Genomic DNA, 15181 nt, shown 5'->3' with positions numbered 1-15181 from the left:
CCTTGTCCCCCCCTCCCAGCCATGCTCTGTCCCCTGTCCCCCTCTGGTCTTGCGGCCAGCAGCACACACGCTCCAGCCTGAGCCCGCGCCACTTTGTGTATGGCTGTCATCAGTTCTCGTGGGACTCACAAGAACTGACGGCAGCCATTTAGGGAGCAGCGCGGGGTCAGGCTGGAGCGCAAAAAGCTCGCTCCTGCCTTGTGAACCACAGGCCGCAAGATATGAGGCAGCCGTCCAGCGAAGGAGGGGCTCAGTGTGGGGCAGGAGCTCGCTCCTGCTGATACACCACTAGACAACCAGGATTTTAAAAGGCGAAAAAAGGTACCATATGTGTGACATCACAGACTGTGACGCAATATTCACTCCTTAAGATGCAGACATTTCCACCCACTTTTGGGGGGGAAAAGTGTGTCTTATGGAGCAAACATACGGTAGTAGTTTGACGAACAGGGGTGGGATGGGGTGCTAAAGGAGGTTGAAAGAGAAAGGTGCTTGGCTTGTGGGTGGGAGCTGAGGGAAGGTGCTAGAACTTTGGGTGTAGGAGGGGGGAGATGCCAAACTATGGAGGAAGGAGGTAAGAGACCCTGGACTGTGGAGAGATGGAAAGCAGTTACTTACCTTAACAGGTGTTATCCAGGGACAGCAGGCAGCTATTCTCAACAGGTGGATGACATCATCCACGAAGCCCGGATGTGGACAGCTTCGTAAGCAGACTTGCGACTGCCGCACCGCACCGCACATGCGCGAGTGCCTTCCCGCTAGACGCAGGGCGCGCATCTCTTCAGTTCAGATAGCTAGCAGAGAAGCCAACCAGGGGAGGTAGGTGGGTTGTGAGAATAGCTGCCTGCTGTCCCTGGATAACACCTGTTATGGTAAGTAACTGTGCTTTATCCCAGGACAAGCAGGCAGCTTATGCTCAACATGTGGGTTACTGCCAAGCTAACCAGAATGGGATAGTGGGAGTGTTGGCAATTCAGGAGAATAAATTTTGTAACACTGCCTGGCCGAAAAGGCCATCCCATCTGGAAAAAGTATCCAGACAATAATGAGAGGTGAAGGTATGAACCGAGGACCAAGTGGCAGCTTTACAGATTTCTTCAATAGGAGTAGATCTAAGGAAAGCTACCGATGCTGCCATGGCTCTGACTTTATGGGCTGTGACTTGATTCTGTAGATACAGTCCAACCTGAGCATAGCAGAAAGAGATGCAAGCAGCTAACCAGTTGGAGATGGTGAACTTGGAAATCGGATGTCCCAACTTGTTTGGATCAAAGGAGACAAAAAGTTGAGGTGCAGATCTGTGCGGCTTAATTCTTTGCAAGTAAAAAGCCAAAGCACGCTTACAGTCCAGAGTATGAAGAGCTGTTTCTCCAGGATGAGAATGAGGCTTTGGAAAAAACACTGGAAGTACAATGGATTGATTAAGATGAAATTCTGAAACCATTTTAGGTAAGAATTTAGGATGAGTACGGAGGATCACCTTGTCATGATGGAATACTGTGAAAGGTGGGTCTGCAACTAAAGCTTGCAGCTCGCTGACCCTGCAAGCAGACATGAGAGCAATGAGAAAAACCACTTTCCAAGTGAGATATTTAAGATGAGCCAAAGCCATTGGTTCAAAAGGAGGCTTCATCAATTGAGCAAGAACAACATTGAGATCCCAAACCGCTGGAGGAGGTTTGAGAGGTAGTTTGACATTGAAAAGACCTTTCATAAATCTGGAAACCAAAGGATGAGCAGAAAGGGGTTTCCCTTCAATAGGCTGATGAAAAGCAGCAATTGCACTGAGATGGACTCGAATGGATGTGGATTTGAGGCCTGATTGAGACAAATGGAACAGGTAATCCAAAACGGAAGACAAAGAGGTAGATTGAGGCTCCTTGTGATGAATGGTGCACCAATCAGAAAATGTAGTCCATTACTGATTGTAGCAGTCTATTGGTGGGCTTCCTAGAAGCCTCTAAAATGTCCTGTACAGATTGAGAAAACTGTAGAGTGGCAGTTAGGTTGAGAGGTACCAAGCTGTCAGGTGTAGAGACTGCACGTTGGGATGAAGTAGAGACCCCTGACTCTGTGCAAGCAGAGAGGGAAAAACTGGTAGAAGTAGTGGCTCCCTGCTGCTGAGTTGAAGTAGAAGGGAGAACCAAGGTTGCCTGGGCCAGAGGAGCTATCAGAATCATGGTGGCATGTTCCTGTTTGAGTTTGACAAGTGTCTTGAGAATAAGAGGGAATGGAGGGAACGCATAGAGAAACCAATTCGACCATTCCAGGAGAAAAGCATCTGCCTCCAGTCGGTGAAGGGAGTATATCCTGGAGCAGAACTGAGGCAGTTTGTTGTTGTGGGGAGACGCAAAGAGATCTATCTGAGGAGTTCCCCACTGAGAAAAAAATGTGATGAAGAGGTGAGGAATTGAGTGTCCATTCGTGTGGTTGTAGAAGATGACTCAATTTGTCCACCAGACAGTTTTTCTCTCCTTGAATGTAAACAGCTTTCAGGAAGGTGTTGAAGGATTGCCCAATTACAAATCTTCAGAGCTTCCTGGTAGAGAGAGAGAGATCCTGTTCCTCCCTGCTTGTTGACATAGTACATGGCGACTTGGTTGTCTGTCCAAATGAGGACTACCTGGTCGTGAAGATGCTGAAAAGCTTTGAGAGCACTGAAGTTCGCTCTGAGTTCCAACAGACTGATGTGACACTGATGATCCGTGCTGGACCAATGGCCTTGAGTACGGAAACCAGCAAGATGAGTCCCCCAAGCGTAGGTCGAAGAATCTGTTGTGAGGACCTTCTGATGAAGGGGTGTTTGAAACAGTAAACCTCTGGAGAGATTGGAAGAGAGCATCCACCAGTGGAGAGGCTGTCTCAACGAAGGAGTCACTCTGATGTGGTGAGAGAATGGGTCGAAAGCCTGAGCCCACTGAGATGCCAGGGTCCACTGTGGGATTCCAAGGTGAAGTCTGGCAAAAGGAGTCATGTGAACTGTAGAGGCCATGTGACCTAGGAGAACCACCATGTGTCTCACTGATAGTGTAGTGAGGGATGACACTTTGTGACAAAGGTGAATGAGAGCATCCTGACGCTGCCGAGGAAGGAATGCTCTGAGTTGTACAGAGTCCAAGACAGCTCCGATGAACTGTAGAGTTTGAGAGGGCTGTAGCTGGGACTTGGGAAAGTTGATTTTGAACTCCAAATTTGGAAGGAACCATATAGCCCTTTGGGTCGCTACAATAGCCCCTTGAGATGTTGAATCTTTGATGAACCAGTCGTCCAGGTACGGGAACACCTGTAGACCATGGTTCCGCAGAGCTGCTGCTACTACAACTAGGAACTTGGTGAAAACTCTTGGAGATGATGCCAGGCCGAAGGGTAGCACTCTGTATTGGAAATGCAGATTTCCCACCCGAAATCTGAGGAATTATCAACCGGCTGGATGCATGGGAATGCGAGTATAACCAATCATTCTGATCTAGAAGGGGATATAAGGATGCCAGAGACAACATGCAGAATTTTTCTTTGACTACAAATTTGTTGAGTGCTCTGAGATCCAAGATAGGGCACAGATCACCCGTCTTCTTCGGAACTAGAGAGTAAGCCCCTGCTCTGCTGTTCCAAGGGAACTTCCTCGATGGCACGGAAACGAAGCAGAGCTTGAGCTTCCTGAAGAAGAAGGGTGATCTGCGATGAATTGGAAGGATACTCTTTTGGAGGAAGATCTGGTGGAATCTGGAGGAAACGAAGACAGTATCCTTCCTTGAGGATAGACAGCACCCAGAGGTCTGATGTAATCATCTTCCAGCGGTGGTAAAAATGATGGAGACGACCTCCAATGGGAAAGGGAGAGAACAGAGGCAGAAAGATGGAGGTTATGCTCTGTATTAGATGGTCAAAAAGGTTGAAAAGCATTAGGCGCAGCAGGAGTCTGAGATTTTTGCTGCTTTTGCTGCTGTTGTTGTGGTTGTTTCTTAGGAGGCGCTCGTGTATAAGGAGCTGCTCTCTGTGGAAAACGCCTCTGGTAAGATGGAAGAGGCCTGAAGCCTTTAGAGGTAGAAGGCTTAGGCTTAGGACGAGTGATGGAAGCAAACAATTTCTCATGTTCAGACAATTGTTTAGTAGCTGCCTCGATGGAGTCAAACAATTCATTGCCCTAACAAGGGATGTTGGCCAGACGATCTTGAAGATTGGGGTCCATGTCTACAGTGCGGAGCCAGGCAAGCCGGTGCATTGCCACTGAGAAGGCAGTAACCCTCGAGAAAAGTTCAAATGCATCATAGGAAGATTGAAGGAGATGCATGCGAAGTTGAGTCAGATTGGTAATTGCATGCTGAAACCCTGGAAGACGGTGATGAGGAATATATTTGAAATATTCAGGCAGTGAGTCAACCAAATGCTTGAAATAAGAAATGAAAACTAAATTGTTTTTCAAAACTCTAGTTGCCATGAGAGAATTTTGCTACAAACGTCGACCAAACTTGTCCATGGGTCCTGCCCTCTCTTCCAGGAGGGACAGTGGCATAAACTTTGGCAGGATTGGTCCTTTTCAGAGAAGACTGCACGAGAAGGGACTGATGGGATAACTGAGATTTCTTCAAGCCCTTGCAGTGGACCATCCTGTAACAAGATTCCAGCTTTCCTTATACAGCAGGAATGGAATAAGGTGTTTCAAGATTCTGCTTGAACGTTTGAGAAAGAAGTCTATTAATGGGCAATTTAAGAGACTCCGCAGGAGGACGAGACATACCCATTTCTTCTAAATACTCCATAGAGTATTTGGAATCAGAGTCCAAAGTAATATTGAGGTCCTTATGCATTTGACATAGGAAAGAAGAAAAAGATATCTGCTCCAAGGAAGGTTGACCTCGAGGCGCCTCGCAAGTTAGAGAACGAAGGTGAAGCTTCTCTGGAGTACTGATATCTGAGGTCTGAATATGCAGGTATAGATGACTCACTGAGAGAATGGATAGAATCCCTCACAGGAGAAGTATAGGTGTAAGGCTCTGGAGGTGGTGTCCTCGACTTCGGAGTTGAAGGCCTCGAAGAGTCTCAAGGCCTGTCTCGAGAAAAGGATTTGGTGCCTCGATGGATGCCTCGACTGATGTGGAGAACTGTGCCTCGAACCAGGCAGGTCTCACTGAGAGGAACATCGAGGAGTGTTCGCCTTATGCCTCAGAAAGGGTGACGCCTTATACAAGGAAGGACGGCTGGAGGCTGGAGATTGAGACACCAAAAAGGATTGAACTCCTTGTGTCGAGGTATCTCGAGGCATTGACAAGGACTCGGCTCCTTGAGCAGTGTGCTTATGCTCCAGACAAGACACTCGCAAACACTCGACTTCTTGCATAGTGTGTGCAGAATCCTCTTGAGGAGTAGATTCAGCTCAAGGCACTGCCAAGGACTCGACTCCTTGTGATACTGCTAAGTGCTCAGACTGGACTACAGGAAGCAGAGTCGAGAAAGGAGTATGTTTGGCAAGCATATTACCAAACTGGCGATCCAAAATGGTCTGGATCATAGCCTCCAAATGTGACACCGAGACTTGAGGATCTGGTACATTTGGTGTGGCTATAGTCTCGGAGGAAGAATCACTCTTCAACTTTGAGAAATGCTTCTTGGGCAGCTTGATAACCACTGCTGGTACCTGACCTGAGGGATGTAGTGGCTAGCGTGCTTGGGAATTTAACACACGCTATTGCGCGCATTAAGGCACTAGCGCATCTTTGTAAAAAGGGGCCCTTAATGTCTCAGAAAGTACCCCAGAGCAATTACACGACCACATCACAGAGGCATACCTTAACTCTCACTGGCTTCCAATTCCAGCAAGAATACTATTCAAATTCTACTGTCTACTATTTAAAACTTTAAACGGAGATAGCCCAACCTACTTGAACAACCTTCTCATCCAAACCACCTCAACCAGACATAGGAAAACACACCCCATTCACACACCCGCCAATCAAAGAAGTTAAACGGAAAAAACTATATGATGCCTCCTAGCCACTCAAGCAGCAAAAATAGACAACCAAATCGCCAACCATCTGATAACGACCCCAGATTACAAAACTTTCAGAAAAGAGAAAATCTCAACAGGAGAAATAGCATTGCCAGCTCACTGAAGAGAAACCTCAACAGGAGAAAATAAAGTTCCAGTCACAGCCAGAATTCAGGAGCTGAATAGCGACCTTTTCCTGCTGGGAGATAGAGAATACTGGATAAACAGGAGGAGTGCCAGCCAATAGAACCACCTGTTAATCAGTTTCTCTATCTCCGCCTGCTGGTAGATGTGAGCTATCCCCATTGGTCTCTGGATTCATCTGCTGCTGTTGCTAGGGAAAGACTATACTTTTCAAAAAAATCCCTGAAAAAGTCCTAACCTCTCAAGCTTCCTTCTTTCATCCCTCTAACCCTCCGAGCCCCCAAATCAACCTGCTCTACTTTTTTTTCCCCAAAAAAAGACCAGAAATCTTTTTGTAAAACACCCTCTTTAACTCTTTTGTAATCCACCTTGAACCGCAAGGTAAGGGCAGAATAGAAATCCCTAATGTAATGTAATGTAATGTAATGTAATTAGTTGTTAACAATTGCATTTGAGTTCCCAGGGATAGCTGTAGATTGGAAATAAGCTTCCCAAATTGAATTTAAGTCTATAACCGGTGGTTGTTATGCCTATGGCCAGGGGGTAACTGAAACTCAGCATACTATGTGACATGTCTCCTCAAGTCTGCTTATTTGCAATCATCCTGACCAATGTGAGCTTTGTTACCAAGAGCATACTGTGGGTGCTGTTTCCTGTCTGTCCTTGACCTGGCTAAACCCATAAGCCGGGCGCACCCATCTGCTGGACTGCTGTTTCAACCTTGTTTACCCTGAGACAACTTACTTCAGCATCTTGGCGTGTGTACTGTGATAAGAGCCCATCTGTGTGTAACCACTTAAACATCTTGGTGTACTGGGATAAGGAATAAAGTTCAAACAGCGGTTAACCTCCCAGCTGAAAGATAAGAGGGACACGTGTTGTTTCCTCCAGAGACAGCAGTGAGACAGGGCAAAGGTAGTGTGAGAAAAAGGTATATAAGAAACACTGGGACAGTTCCAAAACGGATCTGCTGCAGTCTCGGGAACTGTGTCTGTACCTACCCATTGACTGCTCAGATGCCCGGTCAGAATCAGGAAGGAACATGGCAGACATGATGAAGTATTCTATTTGGTGTATATAGATACTCTCTGCTTATATCTTGTATATTATCTGATGTCTATCTGTATTATTTGGTATTATCTGATGTTTATGCAATAAAGAATCATATTACTCTGAAGCTTTGTTGGAAGTGACTTCTACATATCCTTGTTAGATAAATATGTGGCAGTACAGTGGTTTAAGCAATGGGGTCAAACAACATTTAACATTTAAATTCCATATCTTTGAGTTCCACAGTACCTGTAGGTAATTTTCCCAGCGGTGATTTGTGCACCTCTCCTACCATTTCCAAGGTTCCCTATGACAGCAATGTTGAAACCGAAGCAGCTGAAACCTTTGAGTATCATATTTTATTAATATTTCTACTGTGAATTTGACTCTTTAGTTCTAACTTTCTTGTTTTGATAGGTTGCTACTGGTCTATCTTTCTAATTCCCTCTTAGATGTTATTTTTACAATATCAGTTATGTGTTCAGTCTTAATATATTCCAATGTGTCATGTTATAGATTTCCCGCCTTTCTCTTTTCAGTTTGCCTGATGTTTGGAATGTCTACGTAGTAGAAACTTTCTTGATCTCTACACTGTTAACGATTGCACACATTCCCCCTCTTTTACTAAGGTGCGCTAGCCGTTTTAGCACGCGCTAAACGCTAATTCGTCCATAGAATATAATGGACGTGTTAGTGTACACTAAAAAGGCCCCATAGTTATCTATCAAATTCAGATAAACGCCTTTTGCAAATAATACCTGTATGTTTCTAGGAAAAAAAATAATCAGACTGAGGTCCCTGTAATAACTATGCTTCAATAACATGAGCTCTATTTGAGTATTCCAAGAAATGGATTTCGTCTCACTTTTTATATACATCCTTGAAATACCAAGCACGAAATATAATTAGCTTCTATAAGTCTCCACAGAAAAGAGATTTACTGCACACCGCAAGCTGGTATACTGCATAGAGAATTGGGAGCATTTCCTAACCTGTGATTGGAGCCTCCACTTCTATCATAGTCTTTTCGTGTCGTAGAATGGCAGCTCCATCATCGATGATCTTTAAAGCAGCATCTTCTTCCAGGCGGCCTTCCTTCACCAAATGACTCTTAAGAATGTCAAGCCTCGGCTTCCCATCCTCAAACACTTCCTTTGTCGAAAGCCTCGGTGTAGGCGGGAAAGGGACAGCTAGAAAATTAGAAGTGTTTTAGAACAAAGCTATATAGACAAATACTACATTCTTTGTCCCTAGTGCTGTAAGCAGCAGCATACAGCACTAGGGACAAACATATAACATATAGTGGCAGGCATCTGTGAGTCAGATAGAAAAAGCACAGAAGGCATTAAAAAGGTACAGGATTTTCAACATAACCTAGCGCTGGCCAACACTCATTTTGCTGCCTCAAATGTGAGACCTGTTTCTGGGTATATTTGATCTGCCAATTCCAAAAATGGCACCAATTTTCTCCTATCAGCTCTAGTTTTTGATAAATAGAACATGTGACATATACAACTCTTCACTCTGCTCACCCAGTAAAAAAAAAAAAAAAAAAAAAAAATCAGGATGTATTTTAATATAGTGTTTAAATTAATATCTTTTAAGCATGAAGGAAACATATTAAAAATTAAATGAAAAGATATACAACATGAAAATCTACTTATTTCATAACAAAAACATAAGTTTATGATATAAACTTTCCAGTCATTCGACACACAAGAAGCTTCTTTTGTAAGACTTCTGAGAGTGGGATCTGCCAGGACAGATCTGCATAAGATTCCAACAATAGTCTGCCATCATGTATGCATCCTATCTTCCTTGGTATCTGGCTTCCATTGTTTTTGTATCTTGGGGAATTATTTTACCTTTGGCTCTTCACTTAAGTCACCAAAGTTCTCTGGAAAACAATCTAAGTGACTGTGCAGATAATGGACTTTAACACTCATGTTACAACCAAACCTGTTGAAATGAAAGAGCATATCCTGTACTAATTGTGTGTAGTTGTCTACACACTAAGTTGCTAAGAAAGTTTTTCACAATAAGAACAAATGAAGACCAGGCACATGATTCGATTTCATTCAATGATGCTAAATGTGGGTCATTTATAAGTTGTCTGATCCGTGGATCATCGAAAATTCAGTTTTTCCATAGTAAGTCCAGGTAACATATGTACTATGTATTCAATGCAAGAACCATCTTTTTCAAAGCCTTTACACATGTTTCATTAGGCCTAGCTTTATATATAGTGGTGGCAGTATGATTCTCTCTCATGCTACCAAAGGTTCAATTGATTACATTTTGTCCTCCAACCACCATATATTTCCTCAAAGGCCAATCTTTTTTTGCCCAATGTTCATGTTTGGCTCTACTAGCCCAAAGGCGTATCTACTATCCCATAACCATATCTAAGAAACTAGAGCTGATATGGTCTATCCAATGCAATTTTCTGAATCAGCACCCCAAATAACCCCAGAATAGGTCAAAAACCCAAGGCAGCAAGAATTTTTTTTTTTAGCCTATGTAATTTGTTGGACTGGCATTTAAAAGGGGTCTACAATATTTAAAGTCTACGATTCCTTTCAGTTATTTCTTTTTATTGTATGGTCAACAAACAGCTGATAATTTCAATGAAGCTAAGCTGTGTTCTCAAAGTTCACAGCTCTGATAGATGTGCAGACTTGCTAAACACGTATATGATATTTTTTCTCAGACACCAACCCCTGTGATTCATAAACATGTACATATCTTTCTCACCAATGAATCAATAAAGAAGAGTAGTGCTTAGGGGGCCAGTGCTCTTGTGACTTAGTGAAATAGTATATGATGGCAAATAAGACTCACATGGTTGATCTAGTCCAGGGGTGCCCACACTTTTTGGGCTTGCGAGCTACTTTTTAAATGACCAAGTCAAAATGATCTACCAACAATAAAATTAAAAAAAAACATAAAGCACACTGTACGCATAGAAAATGTTAATCATCATTCCTATTCCAGGGTTTTTCAAAGAGATCAAAGCAGATGACTCTATGCACTATCACCTCAGTAACAACCATACAAAAATAGACAAATATACCCCCTCCCTTTTTACTAAACCACGATAGCAGTTTTTAGCGCAGGGAGCTGCGCTGAATGCCCAGCGCTGCTCTCGACACTCATAGGCTCCCTGCGCTAAAAACCTCTATTGCGGTTTAGTAAAAGGGGACCTTAGTGTAAAATATAGACAGCAGATATAAATTCAGACACATTTTGATCACTAAATTTAAAATAAAATCATTTTCCCTACCTTGTCTGGTGATTTCATGAGTCTCTGGTTGCACTTTCTTCTTCTGACTGTGCATACAATCTTTCTTCCCTTCTTTTAGCCTGTATGCTTCCTCTCCTCCAGACCTCATTCCTTCCCCCAACTTTTCCTTCCTCTTCCCTGCCCTTTCTTTCTCTCTGCCTCCCTTTCATTTTTTTCTGTTTCTCTTCTTTCCTTCTGTCTCCCTGCCTGCCCTTTTTCTTTCTTTCTCCCTGCCCTCCCCAAGCTACTGCCACTGCCATTACCATCGGGGACCAGGACCCAAACGCCACCAATAACAGGCCCCAAGCTCTCCCTGCTTCGGCCAACCAGCATTCCTCTCCCCGACATCAATTCTGCCGTCGGGAAGAGGAAGGCTGATCAGCCCAAGATCGTGATCAACCTATTGGGGGAAATGCTGCCGGGTCCTGCCTTCGCGGAAACAGAAAGTAGGCAGGACCCGGCAGGAAGAAGAACAAATGCTTCACTAACCTGTCTCCCGCATTAGCCCGTAGCGAACGCTTGCTTCAGGGCTCTCAACATGTGCGTGCCGGCTTCCCTTCTCCCCTCCCCCCCCCGGACATAACTTCTGGTTTCGGAGGGAAGAGAAGAGAAGCCGGCACGCACACGTTAGAGCCCGGAGCATAAGTTCGCTACGGGCTAAAATCTCCAAGCCGGTTTTTTTGGGGTTTTTTTAATGTTCAGCAGCGGCAGATGACAGCTGGGCGAACCGCCCAGCTAAAAGGCCCTAGGGAGAACACTGGAGAGGAAGGCTGATCAGCCCGTAGATCAGGACGGCAACACGAGTCTATCACAGAGCCCGGGATGGGCTCCACGATCGACTCGCGTTGCCTTCCTGAGCTACTGGTCGATCGCGATCGACGCGTTGGGCACCCCTGATCTAGTCTATCCAATAAGGTGGCCAGAGCAACATCTGCCACTCCATGTAGGATACACTCTGTCATGATCAATACTGGCAGTAAAAATAGGGTAGTCACACAATTATGGAAGAGTAATGTTGCTTGCAAGCATGGTCATTTAAATTTGATAATCCAATAATGATGCAAACTAACAAAACAATAACATCTCAGGATATATGCTACTTTTAAGTGCAAAAATGCATTTGCTACAAACTGGGAAGTGGCTTAACACTGTAAAGACATTTCCCATTTTATAACAAATGCCACGTTTGGCCACTGTGGCTAAAGAAGAGAGAAAGAGAGAGAGAGAGAGACACTTACCAACAGCCCAGACTAAGATGGTATTCACAAGAAGAGAAGATATAGCTCTTAGCATTTGTGCTCTAGATCCTTTTGTAGTAACATAAGAATAGCCTTACTGGGTCAGACCAATGGTCCATCAAGTCCAGTAGCCCATTTTCATGGTGGCCAATCCAGGTCACTAGCACCTGGCCTAAACCCAAGGAGTAGCAATATTCCATGCTACTGATCCAGGGCAACAGTGGCTTCCCCATGTCTTTCTCAAATAAGAACATAAGAATAGCCTTACTGGGTCAGATCAAAGGAAAGGCATGTCTATTGACTAACATTCCTGCATCAGAGCTATCAAAATATTTTTTAAATATAGAGATGTATCCTCCATCTACATCCCAGGGAATTACGCAGTTATCACAGGACAAGTAGGCAACATATTCTTACAGATGTTGATTGGGGTATCCCTATTGCAGGGTCTTCTAGAAGTACATACTATCTCAACATTTCTCAGCTTATCGGCATCTCAAGCATTACCTCCTGGAAACCAATGAATACATGGAAACTCTGGTACACCGAACATTCTTGTACACCATCAATTATGCGCAGGACAAATGCACGGTAACAATTGCGCGCGGGACATTTGCGTAGTTGACAGGACACTCAATATAGTATAAATATGAAAGTGAGGTTGTTCAAGCCTTAGCAAAACAATAACTTCACCTCACTTAGTGTGAAGAGAAAATCTTGTAGATAATGTAGTTAAATCTCCATCCAGAGATGTGCCACAAAGTACAGTTACTTACCGTTAACAGGTGTTATCCAGGGACAGCAGGCAGATATTCTTGACTGATGGGTGATGGCACTGACGGAGCCCCGGTACGGACAATTTTAGAGTGATTGCATTCTAAGAACTTAGAAAGTTCTAGCTAGGCCGCACCGCGCGTGCGCGAGTGCCTTCCCGCCCGACGAAGGCGCGCGGTCCCCAGTTAGTATAAGCCAGCTAAGAAGCCAACCCGGGGAGGTGGGAGGGACGCAAGAATATCTGCCTGCTGTCCCTGGATAACACCTGTTATGGTAAGTAACTGTGCTTTATCCCAGGACAAGCAGGCAGCATATTCTTGACTGATGGGTGACCTCCAAGCTAACAAAAAGAGGGATGGAGGGAAGGTTGGCCATTAGGAAAATAAATTTTGTAAAACAGATTGGCCGAAGTGTCCATCCCGTCTGGAGAATGCATCCAGACAATAGTGAGATGTAAAAGTATGAACTGAGGACCAAGTAGCAGCCTTGCAGATTTCCTCAATGGAAGTGGATCGGAGGAAAGCTACAGACGCTGCCATAGCTCTAACTTTGTGGCCCGTGACAGAACCTTCCAGTGTCAGGCCCGACTGAGCATAACAGAATGAAACGCAAGCAGCAAGCCAATTGGATAGAGTGCGTTTAGAGACAGGATGACCCAACTTGTTAGGATCAAAGGACAAAAACAGTTGAGGAGATGATCTGTGAGGCTTAGTGCGTTCAAGATAGTAAGCCAAAGCACGTTTACAGTCCAAGGTATGCAAAGCCTGTTCACCTGGATGAGAATGAGGCTTCGGATAAAATACAGGTAAGACGATGGACTGATTAAGATGAAAGTCAGACACAACCTTAGGGAGAAACTTTGGATGTGTACGGAGAACCACCTTATCATGGTGAAAAACAGTGAAAGGTGGATTGGCCACTAGTGCATGCAACTCACTGACCCTCCTGGCAGAAGTGAGAGCTATAAGGAAGACCACTTTCCAAGTGAGAAATCTGAAATGAGCTGTGGCCAAAGGTTCAAAAGGAGGCTTCATTAAAGCGGAAAGAACCACATTGAGATCCCAAACAACAGGAGGGGGCTTGAGAGGTGGTTTCACATTGAAAAGGCCCCTCATGAACCTAGAAACCAAAGGATGAGCCGAGAGGGGTTTTCCATGAATAGGCTCATGAAATGCAGCAATGGCACTAAGATGAACTCTGATAGAAGTAGATTTGAGACCAGAGTCAGACAAGGAGAGAAGATAGTCCAACACCAGTCCCACCGCTAGAGACATGGGATTATGGTGATGTAATAGGCACCAGGAAGAAAACCGAGACCACTTCTGTTGATAACTCTGTAACATGGCCGGTTTCCTGGAAGCATCAATGATAGAACGGACAGGCTGAGAAAGGAGTGAATGAGCCAAGGTCAGCCCGAGAGATACCAAGCTGTCAGGTGCAGAGACTGTAAGTTAGGATGCAGTAGGGTCTGCTGATGCTGAGTAAGTAGAGAAGGAAACAGTGGAAGAAGTATGGGTTCCCTGGAGCTGAGTTGAAGTAGAAGGGAGAACCAATGTTGCTTGGGCCACCGTGGAGTGATGAGAATCATGGTGGCTTGTTCCCTCCTGAGCTTGAACAATGTCCGCAGCATGAGCGGTAGAGGAGGAAATGCATATAGGAAGAGATTGGTCCAATCCAGGAGAAATGCATCGGGTGCCAGAAGGTTAGGAGAGGAGAGTCTGGAGCAAAACAGGGGCAGCTGATGATTGTGAGGAGCTGCAAAAAGGTCCACTTGAGGAGTGCCCCATTGAGCGAAAATGGACTGGAGAGTCAAGGGGTCGAGAGTCCATTCGTGAGGTTGGAGAATTCTGCTGAGATTGTCTGCTAAGGAATTCTGCTCCCCTTGAATGTAGACAGCCTTCAGGAATAATTGACGAGCTGTCGCCCAAGACCAAATCTGTTGGGCTTCCTGACACAACAGGCGAGAGCCAGTCCCTTCCTGTTTGTTGATGTAGTACATTGCCACTTGATTGTCTGTGCAAATGAGTAGTACTTGAGGAAAGAGAAGATGTTGGAATGCCTTGAGGGCATAAAACATCGCTCAGAGTTCCAGGAAATTGATGTGGTGTTTCTTTTCCTGGGCAGTCCAAAACCCTTGAGTTTGGAATTCGTTCAAGTGAGCTCCCCAGGTATAAGGGGATGCATCTGTGGTGATCACAAAATGATGAGGAGGTAAATGGAACAGCAGACCTCTGGATAGATTTGAAGATGTCAACCACCAAAGAAGCGACTGTCGAAGAGACGAGGTCACAGATATGTGTTGTGAGCAAGGATCCGTCGCTTGCGACCACTGGGTTGCTAGGGTCCATTGAGGAGTACCAGGTGGAGACGTGCGAAGGGGGTGACATGTGCTGTGGATGCCATGTGCCCCAATAGCACCATCATGTGAATGGCAGAGATGGTAATCTGTTGAAACACCTGCCGACAGAGATGAAGGATGGTCTGAAGGCGGTTGGATGGAAGAAACGCCCTCATCAGAACAGTGTCCAGAATGGCTCCAATGAATTGAAGTCGCTGAGTCGGAATGAGGTGCGACTTGGGTAGATTTATTTCGAAACCCAACAGTCGAAGGAAGTGAATGGTCTGGTTGGTGGCAAGCAGAACCGCCTGAGGAGAATGAGCCTTGATCAGCCAGTCGTCCAAATAAGGGAAGACTTGAAAATTGTG

General features: G+C 44.9%; 1 protein-coding gene across 4 annotated transcripts in view; it reads right to left on the bottom strand.

Annotated features, from left to right (window-relative positions):
- PPP3CC (protein phosphatase 3 catalytic subunit gamma) overlaps positions 1–15181 on the bottom strand; it is a 178308-nt gene that overhangs the window by 109520 nt on the left and 53607 nt on the right. For 3 of the 4 annotated variants that reach the window (XM_033950201.1, XM_033950200.1, XM_033950202.1), the window contains exon 2: positions 8173–8370. In XM_033950201.1, coding sequence (XP_033806092.1) covers positions 8173–8370 — 198 coding nt within the window. Of the gene's footprint in view, positions 1–6874; positions 6986–8172; positions 8371–15181 lie in introns of all 4 variants that reach the window. The other variant, XM_033950203.1, reaches the window with a different exon arrangement.

This window comes from Geotrypetes seraphini, chromosome 6 (assembly GCF_902459505.1).
Source record: "Geotrypetes seraphini chromosome 6, aGeoSer1.1, whole genome shotgun sequence".
In the NCBI taxonomy this organism is placed as follows: domain Eukaryota; kingdom Metazoa; phylum Chordata; class Amphibia; order Gymnophiona; family Dermophiidae; genus Geotrypetes; species Geotrypetes seraphini.
Note: the sequence above shows the minus strand (reverse complement) of the source record. Positions and strands in the feature narration are given on the sequence as shown.